We start from the raw sequence: 20,288 nt of genomic DNA on the forward strand, positions 1-20,288 counted from the left end.
TCAGGAATTTTTTTTTAATTACTATATTATGAGAGCATTATTTTCCCCATTCCAGCTTCCCCAAAACTGAAATGTTCCTAAGAGCATTAGATCTGGTGCACCTATAAGCACCAAATCAATGGACCAGTGTATCTGCTGGATTAGTGTCCAGTATGTAATGGGATGCTTGCAAGCATCATTGAGTCAGTGACCTGTGAGCTCAGAAGAGTGTATGTGACGGTACTGAGTAGGTCACATCATAAAGAATTCTACCTTTTTAAAAAATAAAGGTCTCAAGAGCACAGGCCATCAGGCAAAAGAAATCCAGCTATGCAAAATAAATGCAGGTATCAAAGCATGCATTGGTTTGATATGTAGATGTGGCGGTCTACTGAAAAAATAATAAAGCTCTAAGTATGTATTTACATGAGTTGAGGACAGAGTATTGACCTTAATACTGAATTTCCTGGCTTTGGTTGATGTGTCACAATTTTTATTTAAACATAGGAGGGGTTGTTTGTTTGTTTTTCTTTTTGTCTATGACTTTAAAAGGGCTCCAGGAGGTTATTGTGTGTGAAATGCAGGAAGTTTAAATGAACACCATATGGGAGGAAATAGACTGAGGAAAATTAGACCTATTTGCTACCAAAGGAAGTGATCATTATATATGTATTAAATTACAATTTCTACCAGAGAGAGCATGTTGTTATGGAAGAGGTCTGATTGTAGAAGAAAAATAGAAATTGAACAATATGGAGCTGGAGAGAACCCTAAAATAGATGGGTAGAGATTCCATTTCTTGATATTAAATAAATTGTAAAGCACTTAGGAACTTTCATTGAATCAAGTGCTTTAATTGGCTAAACGGAGAGCGTTCTCCAGTGAAATGCTTTCCACAACAAGAGACAGTTCCGTTATGGCTCTAGGGGTAGGAGCAGAATACAGCTTAAATCATTATTTTTTAAGTTACCTCTGGTATCACTTCATAATAAATGTATAAAGCACTTAGATATTCAACTTCATTTAAAATGCTTGCTACCTCATTTACGGCTCAGGGATCACCAGGGAACCACCATTCAGTCCAGTAACCTCATTGCCTGAACTGCTCATTAGGAGCCATTCTGTTTTCAAGGGAGGCAACCTTGGCAAACGAAAAGTAATACTTACACAGTAATTCCCGTAATTGCCTCCGTGAGGTGAGAGTTTAAACGGTTGCTGTATGGAACAAGAGTTTTTCTTACTTTTTTATAAACAAACACTTACTTCTTTTTGCAGGCTAAACAGCAGTACAAACAAATTTGTTCTGTACACTCCAAGCCCAGTCTCCTTTTCGTTTGACAGATGGGAGGCAGGCTCACGTAGGCCGTTTACAGCAAGAACTGACACACATTATGGATTGAGGAACCACCATAAACGTCTTTTAACTAGAGTGAGGATACACATGGGCTTCGCTTACGTAGAAGCCTTCTCCCCCACCACATGTCCCACACTGTACTAGCATTTCGTTTAAACCAACCAGAGCATTCTCAGTCTTCTAAGCCAGCAGCCTCCCTGTTCAGTTCAGTTAGTTCATCAAGAACACAGGGGGGCTGGAGCCTGTTTTGTTTTGCTTTAAGGGAGAAATTGTAGCCCTAAGGCATGTTGGCCTGACAGATTGAGGTTATACAGCTGAAGTAGACCCCTGCAGCTTCCTTTTCCTCCCCCTTCTCTGGCAGGCAAGATGAAGCACTTATGAGTGGAAGCAGCTAGGCCTGGTGTTTATCTGGCTGAGAGCCACCAAAGGAAACAAGAAGGGCTGGCAGTAGTTTTGTGGGTTTAGCACAAGACCATTTTCCTGTGAGGACTCTTGAATGTTAAGTGAGAACCAGCAGAAAAAATAATAATGTGCCTTTTTCAGCTAGATGGGGGAAATGATTAATCTTAACAGCAAAGAGGGGATTGTACTGAAGAAGGTCAACATAAATGCTTCACTGAAATAAAATTAGAAACTTCCAGCACATTTTAATGACCAGCAGTGAGAAGCAAGAGGTCTGTATCAAAGTGGGTGGGGAATAAATGTAAATAAAATGGAGAGAACAAGTGTCATACATAGAAGCTATTGCTCAGTTGCTAAGTCATGTTGGCTGCTAGATAGCAAGAGCGAGGCAGGAAAGTGTCGTTTATAAGATGAAGGTTTTCACTTCCCATTAATGGCACAAAGGGTTTCTTGACAAGATTGGCCCAAGGAATTATTTAACTATTATTTGTGCTATAGTAGCACGTAGAGGCCCCATCCAAGATCAGGGCCCCTTTGTGCTAGGAGGCTGCACGTACCCGTGGTCAGAGACAAAACTAGCCCACAAGATAAATAGACAAGATGGACAAAGGAAGCATTGTTCCCCCTTTCCAGATGGCAAACTGAGGCACAGAGAGACTGACTTTTCTGAGGGCAGTTCGGAAGCCTGCAGCAGAGCCAAGAATTGAACTCAGGTTTTCTGAGCTCAGTACAGTGAGTTTACCACAGGACCATCCTTCCTCTGGTGTAATGATGGTTCTTTTTCTCAAATTGCAGTTATAAAACTTGATTGTTTTACCAAAACCATGAAAATTCAGATTGTTTTCATTTTTTTCAAATCTCTTTCCCAAGGAGGTGCATAGAAGAGGAGCCCCCAAGAATAGGGACTGTGGTTTTGCCTTGTCTGCCTGTGACATGGGCAAAAAAAACTCAAAGTACCTTACCAAATACGGCTTCCATTTTTTTGCTGGAGCTGTTAACTCCAAGAAGGTCAGCGAGGCCTGGCATGGCATCACCAAAATGAGATGGGTTTTTTTATGAGGCAGTGTTGAATAGGACTATCTGAGTTAGAAGACCACAGTTCTGAAGTGAGCAGTGCAGTCTTTAGGCATATTTGAATTAAGTCGCTGCATAGGGCACCCTGCTGAAAGGAAGGGGCACTCTCAGGTGCATGTATGGTATGGGTTTATTTTATCTCTGATGACAAAAGAGAAGTTCACTAATCAAGTGTTTCTTCATAAATTTCAAACTGCTGCTGACAAGTGGCAATGCCTGTGTTTTTAACCACACGGAAGAAAAATTCTAGGCTTCAGACTTTCTTATACATTGTTGCTATGGTAATAATAATACCTCTGCCAACTGTTGCTAAAAGATGGGGCGTGCTGTATGGCTAACTTTTCTTTGAAGTTAAGTGTAACTCTAAAACGTCTGTTTGGAGAATTCGAAAATCTTGGGTTAAAATGTTCATACTTGGGTGCCTAAAGTTAGGCTCCTAAATCCATCATTATTCACCTAGATCAGGGGTTCCCAAACTTGGTTCGTGGCTTGTTCAGGGTAAGCCCCTAGCGGGCCACGAGATGCTTTGTTTACCTGAGCGTTCACAAGTATAGCCGCACACAGCTCCCAGTGGCCGCGGTTCACCGTTCACGGCCAATGGGAGCTGCGGGAAGCGGTGGCCCGCTTTATAATTCTCTTTGTCTCTCTGTACCCTTTGTGTGGCTTTTTTTCGAGCTCCCTTTGGTGGCGTTGCTGCTTCTAGGACTTTTTCCTCAGCTCAGCATAGTTTCTGAATGCATCACCAAATACCTAGTCCTGCTGCTGGTATTCCAGTCCCCAAAGGCGCAGCCTCCTTCCTCACCAGCAGATCAGCTTCCATCTTTTGAGGAGAAGTGGTTGCTACTTCAATCTTCTGTTGTGCTGGAAAGTGAGCCCTCCAAATCTTCCAGTATCATCGGTCTCCTGTGCCCACCATACCCATGATGCCACCCATTGCTGGAATCTTAGCGAGAGACCACACATTGTAAAATATTTGCTAGTACTCCCCCTCCATTAAAATAGCTTTTGCGGTAACACTGGGGAGAAGGGGATATTGCTTTTTAATCCTTTCACTGCTGTGTCCGACTGCAGCTTTTGCACGGTACCAGGATGTAGCATAGTAATGCTGAAGTGCTACTTTTCTCAGTTTTAGTGGAATGTTGGCATTTCAAGGCATTATATGGGGCAGCATCTGGAATGTTAGTTTTTCTTCATATACTAGGTACATTTTATCTCTGCAGTTAAGAAGTCGACCAGTAGATGGTCTTGTGGTAAAGGCACTGCACTGTGGCTCAGGATATCCAGATTGAGTTCCTAGCTCTGCCATAGACTTCCTGTGTGACATTGCCCAAGTCACTTAATCTCTCTGGGCCTCACTTCTCCATATGTAAAATGGCCATACTAATGCTTTCTTTTTCCCCACCCTTGCTTACTTAGATTATAAGCTCTTCAGGGCAGAGACTATCTCTTCCCATGACTTTGTATGGTACCTAGCACAATGAGACCAGAACTTGATTGAAGCTTCCAAGTGCTACCGTTATCCGCATAAGATACAGTTTTATAACTACTTCATGAAAAATGCCCTTTGGATTCCATGGCAGTAAATTAAAAAAATAAATAAAAAGTCCACTATAGTTCACAAGTCAAAAAATGTGAGCTGTGTTTAGTGTCAGAGTCTGTTACTTGAACATCTGGCATCCATTGCGGCTTTCCTGGTCTTTCCACTGTCATATTTTATCCCCCTCTGTTAGAGGTTTCTTAGCACTGCTTATATAAACCAGAGCTGCATCCCAGTCAGGGGAGATGAATCACTATTATGGGTTGCAATGTAAAAGGAAGAGAAAGAAACTTAAGGGAGGTTCCTTCCCTCCCCACCCCAATTCTACAAATGTTTCTGGCACGGGGTGAGGTTGAAAACCTCCGGTGAATAGCCAACATTCTTACCAGCTGTGGTCACAAAAACAGAAAGTGAAAGAGTAATTGGGGTGTGATCCAACACCCACTGAAGTTGATAGACTCTGACTCACTGTTGTGGGCTTTAGAGAACTAATAGGAAAGTGGGAAAGAAAACATTCTTTACAATTAGATTTCCTGGGCAAGGTCTTTGATGCATTTTCTTTAAATTAACTTGCTCCATCTCATACAGCAACGTGCGTGACCACTAGGAAGCATAATACTGAAAGTGTTGGGAACGTATGAGCATGCACTAACTTTAGCCAAGACAGAATTTTTACTTTGCATTTTTATTTTCCCTAAAAACAGTGCAGTGCCCCATATAACCTGCGCTAATGTCTGTCACGTTTATATCTATCTAGCTGTCCCAGTAATGCAGCAAGCCGTAGCAGCATTCCACAGACACTTGTTTAGCAAGAAAAGAATTCTGCTCCTCTCCTCACACTACATCCTTCTGGAAGGGCAAGATACAGAGTATCCCATGTCTCCTGTTACTCCAGTGAAGCCCCTTGTGCTCCTACCTGGAGATGACATCACACAGCCAGATAAGCCTGGGGCACCTCAGTGGATCTAATACCCTGCCTTCTTTAGCAGCGAGAAGCCTTTCACACCAAGGATCTGATCGAGTGCCCACTGAATTCAGTGAAAGAACTCTAGTGGGCCTTGCAGTCAGGCTCCAGTTAGAACTGGTAATTGGCTACCCTTATTATGAGAGACGCAGAACATTTGGGTAGCCACACTCACCATGAACTGAGGCTGCAGTGACTCTTTGCACACCACAGGGTATCAGACATACAGTTTAAGGTGCCATTTGCATTTTAATACACTCCACTATACTCGGAGCTATGAAAATATATTCTATCACTATGTATGTTGTTCTTGACTGCCTTGCCTTTGTACCCATCCCGCTTGGATATCAGAATTTTTCTCCTGTTTCATTTGCATTTGTGTGGGTCAACTGAAATGGGAGCTAGCAGGTGCTGGGGGTAGACTCGCCCCCCCCCCCCCCCCCCCCCGCTTATCCTTTTCTACAAAGAGTGTGTTTTCTTCCTGATTTCCCATTTTAAAAAAATATATCCTGCTGCTGCTGCTCCGTTCCTCAGTGCAGACTTCTGAGTTCAGTGCGGCAGCGAGATAACCGAAGTGCTAGGTGGCCCATTCAATAGGCCGGTGCGGTGATCGGGATTGGGTCAGTTCATAAATAAATCAGTTATTGGCCAGTGCTACCGCGTGAGTCTTGGCTGACTCCGGAGAGGCATGTTCATGTGAAAGGCCAGTCAGACCCTAAAGCCAAAGTTGGTCTATGAGGCTGGTAGATCAGTTGAATCCTGATGATTTGTTCTGACATTGCTGTCTGTTGCTGGAAAGCGATATCCCAGAGAGAGAGTTCTGAGTTGGTGTGACTAAAATGGAAAAGATGAGTTATGAGGAGAACATAGTCCTGGTGTCACTCAGTTTGCTTAGCAGTACAGATTCTAGGAAGAAAAGAATCTGTGAGAGGTAAATTTAAATGAATATTGAGACACTGACTGTTGCTGTTCTGTGCCATAGATCCCAGCTTGCCACATTACAGTTTGTTACATGCTGAATATTTTTTTTTCTTCTTCTTGTAGAAAATTTTACTACATCACGCTGCTGAGAGACCCTGTGTCCCGTTACCTCAGTGAATGGAGGCACGTCCAACGAGGAGCTACCTGGAAAACTTCCTTACATATGTGTGATGGTCGGACACCAACCCCTGAAGAGCTGCCATCATGCTATGAAGGCACAGACTGGTCAGGATGCACGCTGCAAGAGTTCATGGATTGCCCGTATAACTTGGCAAACAACCGCCAAGTGAGGATGTTGGCTGACTTGAGCTTGGTGGGCTGCTACAACATGTCTTTTATCCCCGAGAACAAGCGAGCACAGATCCTGTTAGAGAGTGCAAAGAAGAACCTTAGAGACATGGCCTTTTTTGGCTTGACAGAGTTCCAGAGGAAGACTCAATACCTGTTTGAGAGAACTTTTAATCTGAAATTCATCAGGCCCTTCATGCAGTACAATAGTACAAGGGCAGGCGGAGTGGAGGTGGATAACAACACCATACGGAGGATTGAGGAGCTCAATGACTTGGACATGCAACTCTATGACTATGCAAAGGACCTTTTCCAACAGCGCTACCAGTACAAGCGGCAGCTGGAGAGGATGGAGCAAAGGATAAAGAATCGGGAAGAGAGGCTTCTTCACCGGTCCAACGAGGCACTTCCCAAGGAAGAGACAGAAGAGCAAGGACGCTTGCCCACTGAGGACTACATGAGCCATATTATAGAGAAGTGGTAGCCTAGGCAGACTTTTATACTGAATGGGATTCTAGGGTTTCCTATTAAAAGATCGTGGAAATAAAAATACAAAACCACCAACAACAAATCTTTTATTTAAAAGCAAGTCTGTAAAACAGAAGGTAGAATTCTTCTTTAAACAATGGGTCTTTTTACTGTTTCTTACAAGACCAATGAGATTCTTAAAAAAATAAATAAATACCTAAAAAACAAAAAAGGGTCAACATTATAACTCAGATTTAAAAATGCACAAATTCAGCCACCCACTTATGAGGCCAAATACAATGTAATGTTTCTTATCCTCCCAAATTCAGAAACAGATGGCAGAGTAGGATCTTTTATTAATCTTTTTTTCCCCGAGTATAAAGACAGATATACAAACACACACATGTATATAGATAATTTTTTAAAATCAAGGTTTCCCTTTGTTTCCCTTCTTTTTTGTGGGGGAAGGGTAATGAGGGGTTATTTTTGTTTTGCTAAAGTAAGGATAGTAGTGGCAAGGTTGATTGCATGCTCAGCTATTAGGGTATGATCTAGCCACAGGGGCAGCTGCTCAGACTCAAATGGCAACCACTGTCGAGAAAATGGAGCAGAATAAAAATAAAAGAAGAAAGACATCAGAGGATGAGAAACATTAAAGCAAATTGACTGTGGCCTAGAACATATACTTAGCACAATGGTTTTGATACATTACACTGGTGTCACACACGTACGCCACTTTACCATAGTAACAATAGTTAGTGAATTCATGCACAAACATCCTCAGCTTCTGCTTCACAAAGAAGTTCCAAAAGCCAAATAAACGCCAACCAAATTCCATGTAGAATCACTCACGTACACACAGATGGAATCTTGTCACCCCTTCCTGTGTGCAGTACATTCTTTAATCAATGTCACCTGTAAACAGCACATGAAAATCCTTTTCTGTACATGAGACAAGCCAAGCAGAGAGAGAGAATAGCATCACTCCCGCATGCATCAGGTAGAGTTCCAGTAATACCCCATGAGTACTCAGTTATCAATGAAGACGTGTTTATTTTGCTGGGGGGGGTGGGGGGTGAAATGAGATCTTAATTACAGAGAACACGTACTTACACATACCTAAATTTCCAAATGCTGTTTTTTTTAAGATAAATTATGTTCCCAATCCTGCTCCCACCAAAGTCAATAGCAAAATTTCCACTGATTCCAAATGGAGCAGTCTGGGACCTTGCTCCAGGGCAATAAGATTTCCTGCTATTGGTCTGAATTAATCTGGTGACAGTGCATGCTGTATTTTGGCAGAATGGCCCTTTCTGTAGATCATATTTTAAACAAGGTGCCCTCATAAACCTGGAAAGGGAAATCAGTGGTTATGGTTTTTAGTCTGAGGCCCTGATCAGACCAGCACCTTTCTCATTTTTAGAGAGTCTGGTAACTTTCATTCCCCAGTCTGGTGGCAGTCTAACCAGCATCTGCCTACTCACATTGATTCAGAGAACAGCAGTGGATTGTCACATTTCCCCTACACTCTGTTTAAATCAGTCTATTTTTTGTCATTGCTGTTGCTATTCTAAGCACTTCTGCGTTGGTCTGAAACATGGAGAAGAAGCAGGTTTTGTCTGCTCCATGCATCACCCATTGTTACTTGGCCCCTAGGATCTGAACTGGCTACTGTTTTGAGTGAGGTATGAATAAAATAGGAGACACCTTGATTTTCAGAGGCTGTGTTAACTGCAGATCAAATATGACAGTGAAATCACAGGAGGAGAGGCAGAGAGATGATATATTCAGTTCCAGCATGTCCTTTCTACAGAGTTGTCTTTCCCTTTACAGGGATTCACTGAAGTGTTGCTCGCTTTGTATTTTAATTCTCTCTCTGCCTTTGCACACTGCTACCAACACTGTAGAATTCAAATTGAGTTTTGCAGGGGAGGTGGGTGCCCGCTGCAGGAGCTGCCTGATTTCCATGACATAAACTCCGAGCAACACAGCTTGCTTTTGTAGGTGCTCTTCCCTAAAAGAGAGGAAAGATGACAGAGTATCTGAACAGAAAACCCGAGCAACACTTGGGGTTAAAACATAACCCTATTATGGCTCTGATCCAAAGCCCATTGAAGTCAGTGAGAGTCTTTCGTTTGATTTCAGTGGGCTTTGGATTAGGCCCTCACAGCCTGGGCCAGCACATCTTAACTTTAACCATATTGAGACATGCTAAAGTGCTATGTTAGATCAGGCTTATCAATCAACACCTGCTAGTGTTGTTCTCTTTCAGGGTCTGTCAGTATTTCCATTAAGAGCCACTCCCGGTTTTCAGAGATGTATAACGTGGCCATAAATATTTGCTCCAGGCTGAAATGTGGAAGAAAAACTTCCCCCTCAAAGCAGTTTGGTTAGGGGGCAGAGGGTGTTACAACCCATTCCTTCACCTCTAAATTCCAGGATTAGGAATAACAATGTTTGCTAGTTCCCAGCGCTCGTGTATTTTGCTGTAACTAAAGAAAACATTGATTTTTACAAATGCAATTTTACAGGCTGTTTATCCACAAAACTATACATGAGCTATAAAAAGCAACTGTTTTATGTGCACACTATCAAACTTTACCCAAAGGCTTCTCACTGCATTCAGTATTATGGATCCATAATGCACAAATGGTTACTAAACTAATCCATATTCAAAGTACGCATCCAAACAGCTCCACAAGAAAGCATACTGTGCTTGCTCATAAAGTACTATAAAAACTGGTACAGTACTGAGTTCTGAGAACAATTATTATACTGAGGGCCAAATTCTGCCTTCATTTACACAAAGGTTGACAATGAATGAAGCTGCCCGAGCAAGGTTGACAGTAGAATTTGGCCCAGTCCGTCTAGGTTATTTCTGCATTATGTGCTCTAAATAACTGGCTGAATTTTAGTGGATCTGTCTACATGGTTCAAAATTAGAAGGAACCTCTGACCTCAAGAGCGTGTCAGTAGTAGACTTTTTTTCAACATTTGCTTTGTAATATATTACAGTAACCAACAAATGAAATTAAACTACAGAGTATTGTTACCAGTTCACTTAAACCCACAAAAGGAAGAAGAGAGAGGTATGATGATTTCTAGTGGTCTAAGCTCAGTCCAGAGCGTCAGAAATTTCCATATTCAAATCCTGGCTCAGCCACGTCCCTTCAGCTCTGCTTCAGTTTCCCCATCTGCTCTTTGTTAATAATACTTACCACAAAGAGGTGTTGTGGGAGTTAACTAGTGCAAAGTGGTGCAAAGATAAATTCTAAGTGTGATTAAAGGAAACAAAGGATACCCAGCCCGCTATGCGCAGCTGTTTGGCCAAACCTTACACTAATTTACTCTTAAGGGCTGGGTGCCAGGCAGTAAGCTGTAGGATACATCACTTGTCTGACACAGAATTTTCTTGCTTTAGTGGGCTTAAAGGAGCTTCTTTGACATAATGTGAATGTAGTTTATTGTGATTTATATGTACTACAATTTGGAGTGGTACCAGTTTTTAGGAGCAGATTATTTGATGCTACAATAACATGAAAAATGTATGTGTAGTTTTAAATTAATAGACACCATCTGCTTTACGAAACTCCAGTGGAATTATTGGCCAGATATTTTGTTGTTGTTAAATATGTGCCCCTCTCCTCCAATACATCTCCCCTCCTGCTCCCTGAATTTTCTATACATTTAGAGCTTCTTATGTACAATCCTTCTTCATTAAGCGAGGAAATATTTCATAATGGCAGTAGGTGTAGTGAAGACAATTGCGAGATTCTGACAAAGACTCCCATTGAATTCAATGGGAGTTGAATCAGGTCCCAAGTCAATATAACACTAGCTGTTACATTGTTTTCCTGCTGTGATTGCAGGGAGCTTCCAGGGAAAGTCTTCACTCTGTTGGGATCTTTATGAAGTGTTTATGAGAATTTATCCAAGCAGTAATGCGTAGTGTGAGTGGTTACATTGGAGAGCTGCATTGCTGGCACTAGTGAAAGACCATGGCCTGACTCTCCACTTTCTTAGAGTTTGTGTCGTCATTACACCTGTGCAAAAAGAGGTGTGACGTGCTCCCACCAGTGTGCAGAGAATTCTGATCCAGTAGCACGTCGCGTGCCCTTTGCACAGCTATAAGTGCAAGAACCAGGCCCCCGTGTGCTTTTAGACTCCTGAAAAGAGAAACGTCACTGCTTGAAATGTGTTGTTGCTGATGAGCCTGAATCTGAATGGTTATACTGAATGAGATACCTGCCCACACAAACACTAGCTAGCCAATTAGATGCCACCTTTTGTCATGCCCATTGAACAATGTGCAGTATTGACTGGAAAGGATGCTGTGTCCTGTAACTTTTTGCCCAGTCAGTCATATCTTACATTGCGGCAGAGGCAGGCAAAACATCTCATGACAGAGGATTCTTTGTGAACGAAATACCATTAAGCACAGGTCATTTTTCTGGTCTTTATTTCCTTTCTTCTCAGGCTGGTCTCTCTTCCATAGCATCCCTGCCTGAGTTTTTGTTAGAACACTTGGAAAGCAAATTTTGGAGTGAATTTAGTGTGATTCAGACTGTGTCACTCTTGCAAGCTGCAGTCCCATGCAGGGGTGCTGGAACAATTTGTGTAGTGCGGGTGCTGAGAGTCCCTGAACCAAACTGTAAACCCTGTATATGATGGAAACCGCTTCAAGCTAGGGGGTGCGGCAGCACCTCCGGTACCCCTAGTTCCAGCACCTATGGTCCCGTGTCTAGCCACACAAGGACGGCATAGGTAGTAGCATCTAAAGCCTCCAGTGTGCTTTTTGAACCTTTCTTACAGTTCCGACTCCATGGTCATTCGCTTCTTAGCTTTGTTCCTCTGCTGGCATCACAAGCAAGAAAGAAGTACGGCTGTCGACAGTGATGCAGACACTTGCCCATAAGAAACTAAATTGAGGCATAGCGACCTCCTGCTCACTTGACCACTGAACAGCTATCGGATGGTATTGACGGTGTTCTTACTGAGCAAGGTATGACTTTTAGTTGTGACAGAGTTAAAAGGCTCCGTTGCCCTTTATTAGCAATTCTTTGAGCCAGCCTCCCCCGCCAGAATTTTTTGAAGGTAACAAATAGGTAGCAATACAGTAATCTGCACACAGGTTTACTAAATGTAGTCTTTCAAAGGATATGTTTCGGCATGCAGTCCACATAATTTGCTTCATTCAAATCACAGTGCTACTGGGTTAGCTTTTGTTCTCGTTTTGTTAATATTAGCATATCATGTTCCAGTAGCAGAAATGAACATGAGATTTGCTGGCTGAATGCTAGGAGAGCCAGGCCTTTAAAGCACAGCTCAGTTAGCAGTAGTTCCTGTTAAAGCAATGATCAGCGTGTCCCTCACACACAATCAGAGTTATCTGTGGCTGCCTGTTTGTCCTATCTACCGGAACTCTGGCAAGGGGAATGTGGTCTTTATAAGCACGTGGGTATCAAAGCTTGTTTTGCCCACCCTAAGGGTGGTGGTTTTCAGTACAATTCTTAGCCATCCAAGATGAAAAGCATGATTTGCAATCAAGCCTTTTTCTTCCCCCAAGTTCCCACTTCCTCAGCCCTCCCAGGTGACCCTTCTACATACTGGAGTGAGAGAGCTGTACTATAATGAATAATTTTATATTAAAATGGTTTCTGAGCATGATTTGTTTTGTACATATTGGAATATGTTTTTAACTTATTTTTATTGCCCCTTTTCATTCATTTTAATTGCTTAAAAAAAAAAAACACCTCAAATGTGAAGTTTCTATGTATGTGTAGTCTGCCAGGCAAATGAACAGCAGCCACAGGATTTACCACCAGTTTTATTGGTAACTGATCTGATTTTGTGTTGATGTCATTTGCTTTTGTCTGAGGTTTCACTTGTGTTCTCTTTAATTTCCACTCTGCTGTACAAGGAGTACAGCAGAGGTAATAGACAATGCAGGCAGAGCATTCATTTCCTTCCCCTTTCTTGTGTGTTTTATCTACCAAGGAACTCCGTTCTTATCTCTAGGAGTTGTGTGACTGAGGGTAAAAACTAGAATTAGAATAAAACCCTTCACTCCTGTTCCCCCCCCCCCCCCCCATTTGTAGATCAAATAGATTCAGCGTCTTTTAAAAAAGTGTTTCCATTGGGCTGAATCTGTATGGTTTTCACTTTCATTTCAGGAACTAAAAAAACTGTTTAACTTAAGCCAAGTACCACTTAAAGCTTTATATATTTATTTATAGCATCCTACAAAAAGAAGTGTTAAGGTTTGTTTTCTTTTCTTTCCACAACAACAAAAATTGATTCAAAATAATAATCTAATTGTTTTTGTCTAGATCAAGAATGAATGTTAGCAGATGAAATAAACCCTAAAACCGAGCCTCTGTTGTGTGTGGTGTTCTTGCCATTGGCCTTTTGGAACCTGTATTCTCCAGTGATTTGGCTACTGTTTTGACTGTGTGATATGTCTCACCAGGGCTGCCCCTACCCATATGCAAAGTATGCAGCTGCGTAGCGCACCAGGAAATTTGGGGCACCCAAATTTGTGTGCTTGGGGGCAGTTTCCCCATGCCCCCCTAGCCAGCCCCTCCTTCCCTCTCGGAGGCCTGGAGTCAGCCTCCCCTCCCCGCCCCGAGGCCCCACACTCTCCCCCCCCATGGGGGGGGCTGCATAGGGCCCCAGAATAGCTAGGGACGGCCCTGTGTCTCACTCTGCTGAATTACATGGTGATAAAGCTGCCAGTGGGCCTGATAGAGGGGCCTTGGTTTCAGATTTTCAGCACAGAAAACTTACACTCCAACCAAGGAAACAGAAGCAATACAGCCCATTTATTCTTAGTGTGACACAAAATGTAGCAAGAAAATCCTACCACTGGTCATTCAACTTACTAAATGAGTTTACTTTAACTCTGAAAATTCATGCCCCCCTCCTACCCTCCTGTTTGCTTTTCACACATATTTTGGAGTACAAATTTATAGGCAGGAATGTTCAGCAAAACAGTGAATGTTATGCAAGTATTGAACATTCACAGGAAATTGTCTTATATTAAAAAACATTCCCAACAAACTGTATTCTGAGAGTTACTTTTCCAAGCAGGAAATAAAACTATACTGTGTTAATAACTCAGCAACCATTTAAAAAATATTTTATTTATTTATTGGGAAACCAGTTATAAGGTTTAGGAGTAAGGGGGGAAATGATATTCTGCACAAGCTCCTTCCACAATCCCAAACTCCGATTACAATCAGAGAGTGGTCAGATGTTTCTGCTCAAATTGCCACTGGTGCAATAATTAATAATCCTGGCATTTATACAAGCATCACTAGACTTAAGAGTTAACATCACATACAAAGCACTGTAGCTTTGTACCTTAAGAACTATAATGTCTGATTTTCCTCTCACACCATAGGTAAATCAAGACTTCAAAACTGATAGGAGTGAGTGGAAAATCAGTCCTTAATTTATTTTTGTAGAGTCAGGACGACAGTATTGCACCAGTTCCCGTTCAGAAGGATTTACCCCTCCCCCAAAAAAGCTAGATTTCAAGTTATGTTCTGCAGACACTGATGGAGTTACCAGATAAGTGGTAATACAGAAGTACCATCCTCAGTCTGCTGTCTGGGGAAGCTGAAGTAAACCGAGAATTAATAATTTACTCACAGTCATGCAGAGAATCTACTGCACATCTAGGGTTAGAGCCCAGCACTCCCGACTCTGTCCCATGCTCTAACCACAGACCCATACTGCTCCCTGACTGGAGATGATTAGGTTTAATCCTTCACCTCTTTTTTTCCCATTGCGTTAATAAATGGTTGAAAAAATCAGCAACGTCCACACCATTCCTGCAGATTAAAGCCAATATTACAAGTGGGAATGATGCGAGTCTTATAAGTGTTACAGGTGCCATCTGTAGCCAAAAGATGTTAAGCAATAAAGTCCATTTATCTGTTCATGTCAGTAAGAAAACGATCCATTGATGTATCATCTAAGCAAATTTTTATGGTACAGAGAAAAAGTTAAATAAGCACTGTCCTTAGTGTTTTGACCATCAAATCGTTTTGAAAGGCAGTAACTACAATATTTCAGAGTTTGCAATCTAGTCTCCCATAGGATTCAAACCTCATCAGTATGAAAGTACCAATGGCTTCTGTCCGCACCCCCCCCTCCCCCGCACACATACACACACACACTCCCAATGTATGGTCATAGCTCATTGCACAGAAGTTTGCCTGAAGCTCCTTCATTGATATTGGGATGGAAGTAGCATAACGAGTAACAGGAGGAATGGGCTATACATACATACTGCAAGTCGCTGCAGAACTATCCCTGGTATCTGAGATCATTATTCTGTTTCTACTGAGCCAAATGGAAAAGTACAATCCAGCTGATACAATGCTCACTCAACCTGAGGAATAGCTCTGCTGCTTTATATAGATGGGAAGATTTTGCTGGCTGCTATCATGTTGGTTAACTGGCCAAGCAAACTTGAAGTAGGTAGAGTAGAACCTCAGAGTTGCAGACACCTTGGGAATAGAGGTGGTCCATAACTCTGAAATGTTCGTAACTCTGAACAAAACTTTATGGTTGTTCTTTCAAAAGTTTACAACTGAAAATTGACGTACTACAGCTTTGAAACTTTACTGCAGAAGAAAAATGCTATTTTTAACCCTCTTAATTTAAATGAAACAAGCACAGAAACCTTTTCCTTACCTTGTCAAGTCTTTTTTTAACATTCCCTTTATTTTGAGTGGTTTGTTTAACACAGTACTGTACAGTTTTGGGGTTTTTGTTTTGTTTTTCTGTTGTGTCTGTTGCCTGACGGTGTACTTCCAGTTCCAAATGAGGAGTGTGATTGACTGGTCAGTTTGTAACTCTGGGGTTCTACATATAGGGAACTGGTCATGTATTGATGTGGCTGGGCTTTCAACCTTAACAGTGAATAGTTGCGTCCATGCACCAAGTGTTCTGGATATGTTGGTATTGTCTTCCACTCAACCAGGCTGAAGAGAAGCCCAAGAGATTGGATTGCTCTCGCTCCACAGCTTTTGTTTGAAAAGGGAGGAATGACGAGAGAGAGCTCCATTGGGGCACAAGTACAAATCTGTGTTAATTGTATGTGGCATATCAGTGCCTCCCTTAGAAATGCTGGAAAGAGACAACCGGGGGGGAGGACAAGTGGTCTGTCATGCTGCAGTTTAGTATGGGTCATGGATTCACAAATACAGTGAGGAGAGGGAAGGCAGGTGTAATCAGGAGTAGAGTGTAAGGATATAAAAAAAGACGATTTGAAATCCCATAAAATTACACTTTGACTTAGAGTTCCAACAGTAGCTTTCAAATGAAATAAAATCTACCTTTGGGGGCAAAAAGGCATGTGGCAAAACCCCCTAAAAAGTTGACTCTAACCAACATTGAATTCCCATCTCTGCTGGGCCCCTGACCTGGAGTGAACCCCTTAGCTTTATAAAAAGAAAAGGAGGACTTGTGGCACCTTAGAGACTAACAAATTTATTTGAGCATAAGCTTTCGTGAGCTACAGCTCACTTCATCAGATGCATTCAGTGGAAAATACAGTGGGGAGATTTATATACATAGAGAACATGAAACAATGGGTATTACCATACACACTGTTATGAGAGTGATCAGGTAAGGTGAGCTATTACCAGCAGGAGAGCCAGGGGGGACCTTTTGTAGTGATAATCAAGGTGGGCTGTCTTCCAAGATCTGTGAGAGTGATGGGTCATCCTTCAGGATAGGTTGTAGATCCTTGATGATGCGTTGGAGAGGTTTTAGTTGGGGGCTGAAGGTGATGGCTATTGGCGTTCTGTTATTTTCTTTGTTGGGCCTGTCCTGTAGTAGGTAACTTCTGGGTACTCTTCTGGCTCTGTCAATCTGTTTCTTCACTTCAGCAGGTGGGTATTATAGTTGTTAGAACGCTTGATAGAGATCTTGTAGGTGTTTGTCTCTGTCTGAGGGGTTGGAGCAAATGTGGTTGTATCGTAGAGCTTGGCTGTAGACAATGGATCGTGTGGTGTGGTCTGGATGAAAGCTGGAGGCATGTAGGTAGGCATGGCGGTCAGTAGGTTTCCGGGACAGGGTGGTGTTTATGTGACCATCGCTTATTAGCATCGTAGGGTCCAGGAAGTGGATCTCTTGTGTGGACTGGTCCAGGTTGAGGTTGATGGTGGGATGGAAATTGTTGAAACCATGGTGGAATTCCTCAAGGGCTTCTTTTCCATGGGTCCAGATGATGATGATGTCATCAATATAGCGCAAGTAGAGTAGGGGCATTAGGGGACGAATGCTGAGGAAGCATTGTTCTAAGTCAGCCATAAAAATATTGGCATACTGTGGGGCCATGCGGGTACCTATAGCAGTGTCACTGATCCATAAACCTGGAAATTCTGGACACCCCATCATCTCAGGCATTGGCACCCTGACAGCAGGATTGTCTGGCTATGTAGACTCCCTCCTCAGGCCCTACGCTACCAGCACTCCCAGCTATCTTCGAGACACCACTGACTGCCTGAGGAAACTACAACCCATCGGTGATCTTTCTGAAAACACTATCCTGGCCACTATGGATGTAGAAGCCCTCTACACCAACATTCCACACAAAGATGGACTACAAGCCATCAGGAACAGTATCCCCGATAATGTCACGGCAAACCTGGTGGCTGAACTTTGTGACTTTGTCCTCACCCATAACTATTACACATTTGGGGACAATGTATACCTTCAAATCAGCCTTTTTTACTTCCTTCTGGGCAGAAAAGGGATACCAGCAACAAACCACGACTATAAACAAACCAAGCAAAACCGATAAAGCTCTTCTTTATAGTGGTGTCAACCCCAAGCCATCATAAATCCTGCATTAGGCCCAGCACAGTCATGAGATTGGCTTAAAAATCATGAGATTTTAGAAACAATCAATTTGCCTTTCTTTTTATTTGCCTTCTGGCTTTTGCACCTGGAGGGGTTAGGGGAGGGTGTCTCATATTGAAGCATTTCTCCACACCCATGATAGCTAGAAAGCTGAGATACTATTGTATTCACCTGCCTCCAGGGTCTAGGGCTTCAAGAATACAATAAAAAAAAGGGACTCTCAATAAAATTATGAGACTTGCCAAACCTATGGCTTAGGCCAGGCCAGCTGTATGTGGCTCTTCAGAAGTTACTATGCGGCTCCTTGTATAGGTACCGACTCTGGGACTGGAGCCACAGATGCCAACTTTCCAATGTGCCGGGGGGCTCACTGCTCAACCCCTGGCTCTGCCACAGGCCTTGCCCCCCCTCCACCCCTTCCTGCACCCTCCCCTGAGCCTGCCATGCCCTCGCTCTTGGCCCCCCCCCACCTCCTGCATGCCACGGAACAGCTGATCAAGAGGAGGGAGAGGGAGGCGCTGATCGGTGGGGCTGCCAGTGGGTGGGAGGCGCTGGGAGCAGGGGTGGGGGAGCTGATGGGGGGCTGCTGACATATTACTGTGGCTCTTTGGCAATGTACAGTGGTAAATTCTGGCTCCTCAAGCTCAGGTTGGTCACCCCTGGCTCAGGCTTTCCACTCACTGGGAAGCAGCTGTCTCCCTTCAGTACTGCATTCCTAACAGCAGGTGGTGCTGTGTGAGGGTATAAATAGCAGCCTGCACACAGCTGCTAGCCCATTCTCACTCACTTTGGTTTGATCCAAAATGGAGTCCAGCTCTCAGCAGCAAACATTGTGGATTCCCTGGTTCCAGAGAAAATGGTGGCAATAGAGCTGCCTCCAGGTAAGAATGGCCATGTGGCTACTCTCCCCGCTGGAAGAAGCCAGTTTACAATGTGTACCCTGGTGGCTGCCCTCCTTGGAAACTGTGTAATTCAGTAGAGGGCAATTAGTGCAAGTAATTCCTTGTTAGATGGACTCCCCAAAGCTGCCCTGTGGCTATCTGCATTGCCTGTGGCCAATTGCTCCATCTCAGGTTCACCCCACTCTTTCCTGCAACTTTTTTTAGCTACTCCAGAGTAGGGTGCAAGGGCAGGAGGGGAAAGAAACCTGCCTTTCCTCTAGGAAGCAATGGTGCAAAGGAAGCAAATGGGAGGAGGCCAGTTGCTTTCACTGGCATAAATCCAGGTGCAGGCCCCTAAGAAATGAGTTTGGCTGGGCTTCGGTTTACAGGGTGCCACAGAACCCAAAGGGCAAAATAGGAACTGTGCTATTTCACAGGCTCTGATCAGGAGGGACCCAGGAATGCTGTCTGGGGCAGGGGCTGCTTTTGTTCTGGGTTTGTGCAGAATGGTATCCTGGTCTGTGAATGAAGCTCCTGGGCACTATAGTAATAGACATAATAATAGTTACTATAGAGACTGTTACCTATTAGCTCTGTGTTCTTGGGGAACCAGGACGCAGTACCCAGACTGTCTGACTCACAAAAGACCTCTCCCACGCCTCTGCTTGAACCAAAACCAATCAGAAGAAAGACTTACAAAAAGCAATGAAAAGGCAGGGAGAGACCCACCTAAACCCCTCTGGACCAGGGTGACAGGATTCAGGAAACTCCCCTAGCCTCATTTGCATTGGAGATGGGACAAGGAGGCATCCCCATTAGCATACAGAATGGAAAACAGAGATTCCAACCAAGAACCGCACGGAACTCTGGGACCAGAAAAACAGGGAAGCACTGCATGATGGGGAATCTCTACTCCAGATATTAATGAACCCATGCCTGCACATACCCAGCTCAGTTGTTTTCAGACCAATTCTAGTAATAAATCCTTTATTGGTATCCAAAATACTGAAGCTGCCTAATTGCATTGTGAGCTCTCTGAAAGGAACACTGCTCATAGCTAGGAATGATCAGTTCCTATTGTCTAGCCTGAACAAAACAACTTTGGTGTACTCCCTTGGGCCATCAGTTTACCCATAAACAAATCTAGTGTTCTCCCTGGAATCATTGTTCTTTCCCTACAAAAACCCCTACCCATGCTCAAGTAAGTGTTCTTCTTCGAGTGATTGCTCCTGTATTCCACAATAGGCGTGCATGATCGCCACATGCACTGGTGCCGGACATTTTCCCCCTAGCAGTACCTGTAGGGGAGCGCCCCTAGCAACCCCTGGAGTGGCGCCTCCATGGAGCGGTATAAGGCTGCGCTGCCCCCTGCCCCCAGTTCCTTCTTGCCACCAGTGAAGGTGCGTCGGAACTGCTCTGCTCCAGCTTTGCTGTAGCTCGTCCCCAGAACTGCTTGTTCGTTCAGTGTTGGTATCTGTAGTT

General features: G+C 43.4%; 1 protein-coding gene across 2 annotated transcripts in view; it reads left to right on the plus strand.

The window, feature by feature from the left end:
* The window catches only part of HS6ST1 (heparan sulfate 6-O-sulfotransferase 1), a 272,141-nt gene extending 258,722 nt beyond the window's left edge, over positions 1–13,419 (plus strand). For both annotated transcript variants that reach the window (XM_027818393.3, XM_007052581.4), the window contains one exon: positions 6,355–13,419. In XM_027818393.3, the coding sequence (XP_027674194.2) occupies positions 6,355–7,063 (709 nt within the window). In that variant the 3' untranslated portion in view covers positions 7,064–13,419. The remainder of the gene's footprint in view (positions 1–6,354) is intronic.
* The last annotated feature ends 6,869 nt before the right edge of the window (positions 13,420–20,288 follow it).

Source organism: Chelonia mydas, chromosome 9, assembly GCF_015237465.2.
Source record: "Chelonia mydas isolate rCheMyd1 chromosome 9, rCheMyd1.pri.v2, whole genome shotgun sequence".
Taxonomy (NCBI): domain Eukaryota; kingdom Metazoa; phylum Chordata; order Testudines; family Cheloniidae; genus Chelonia; species Chelonia mydas.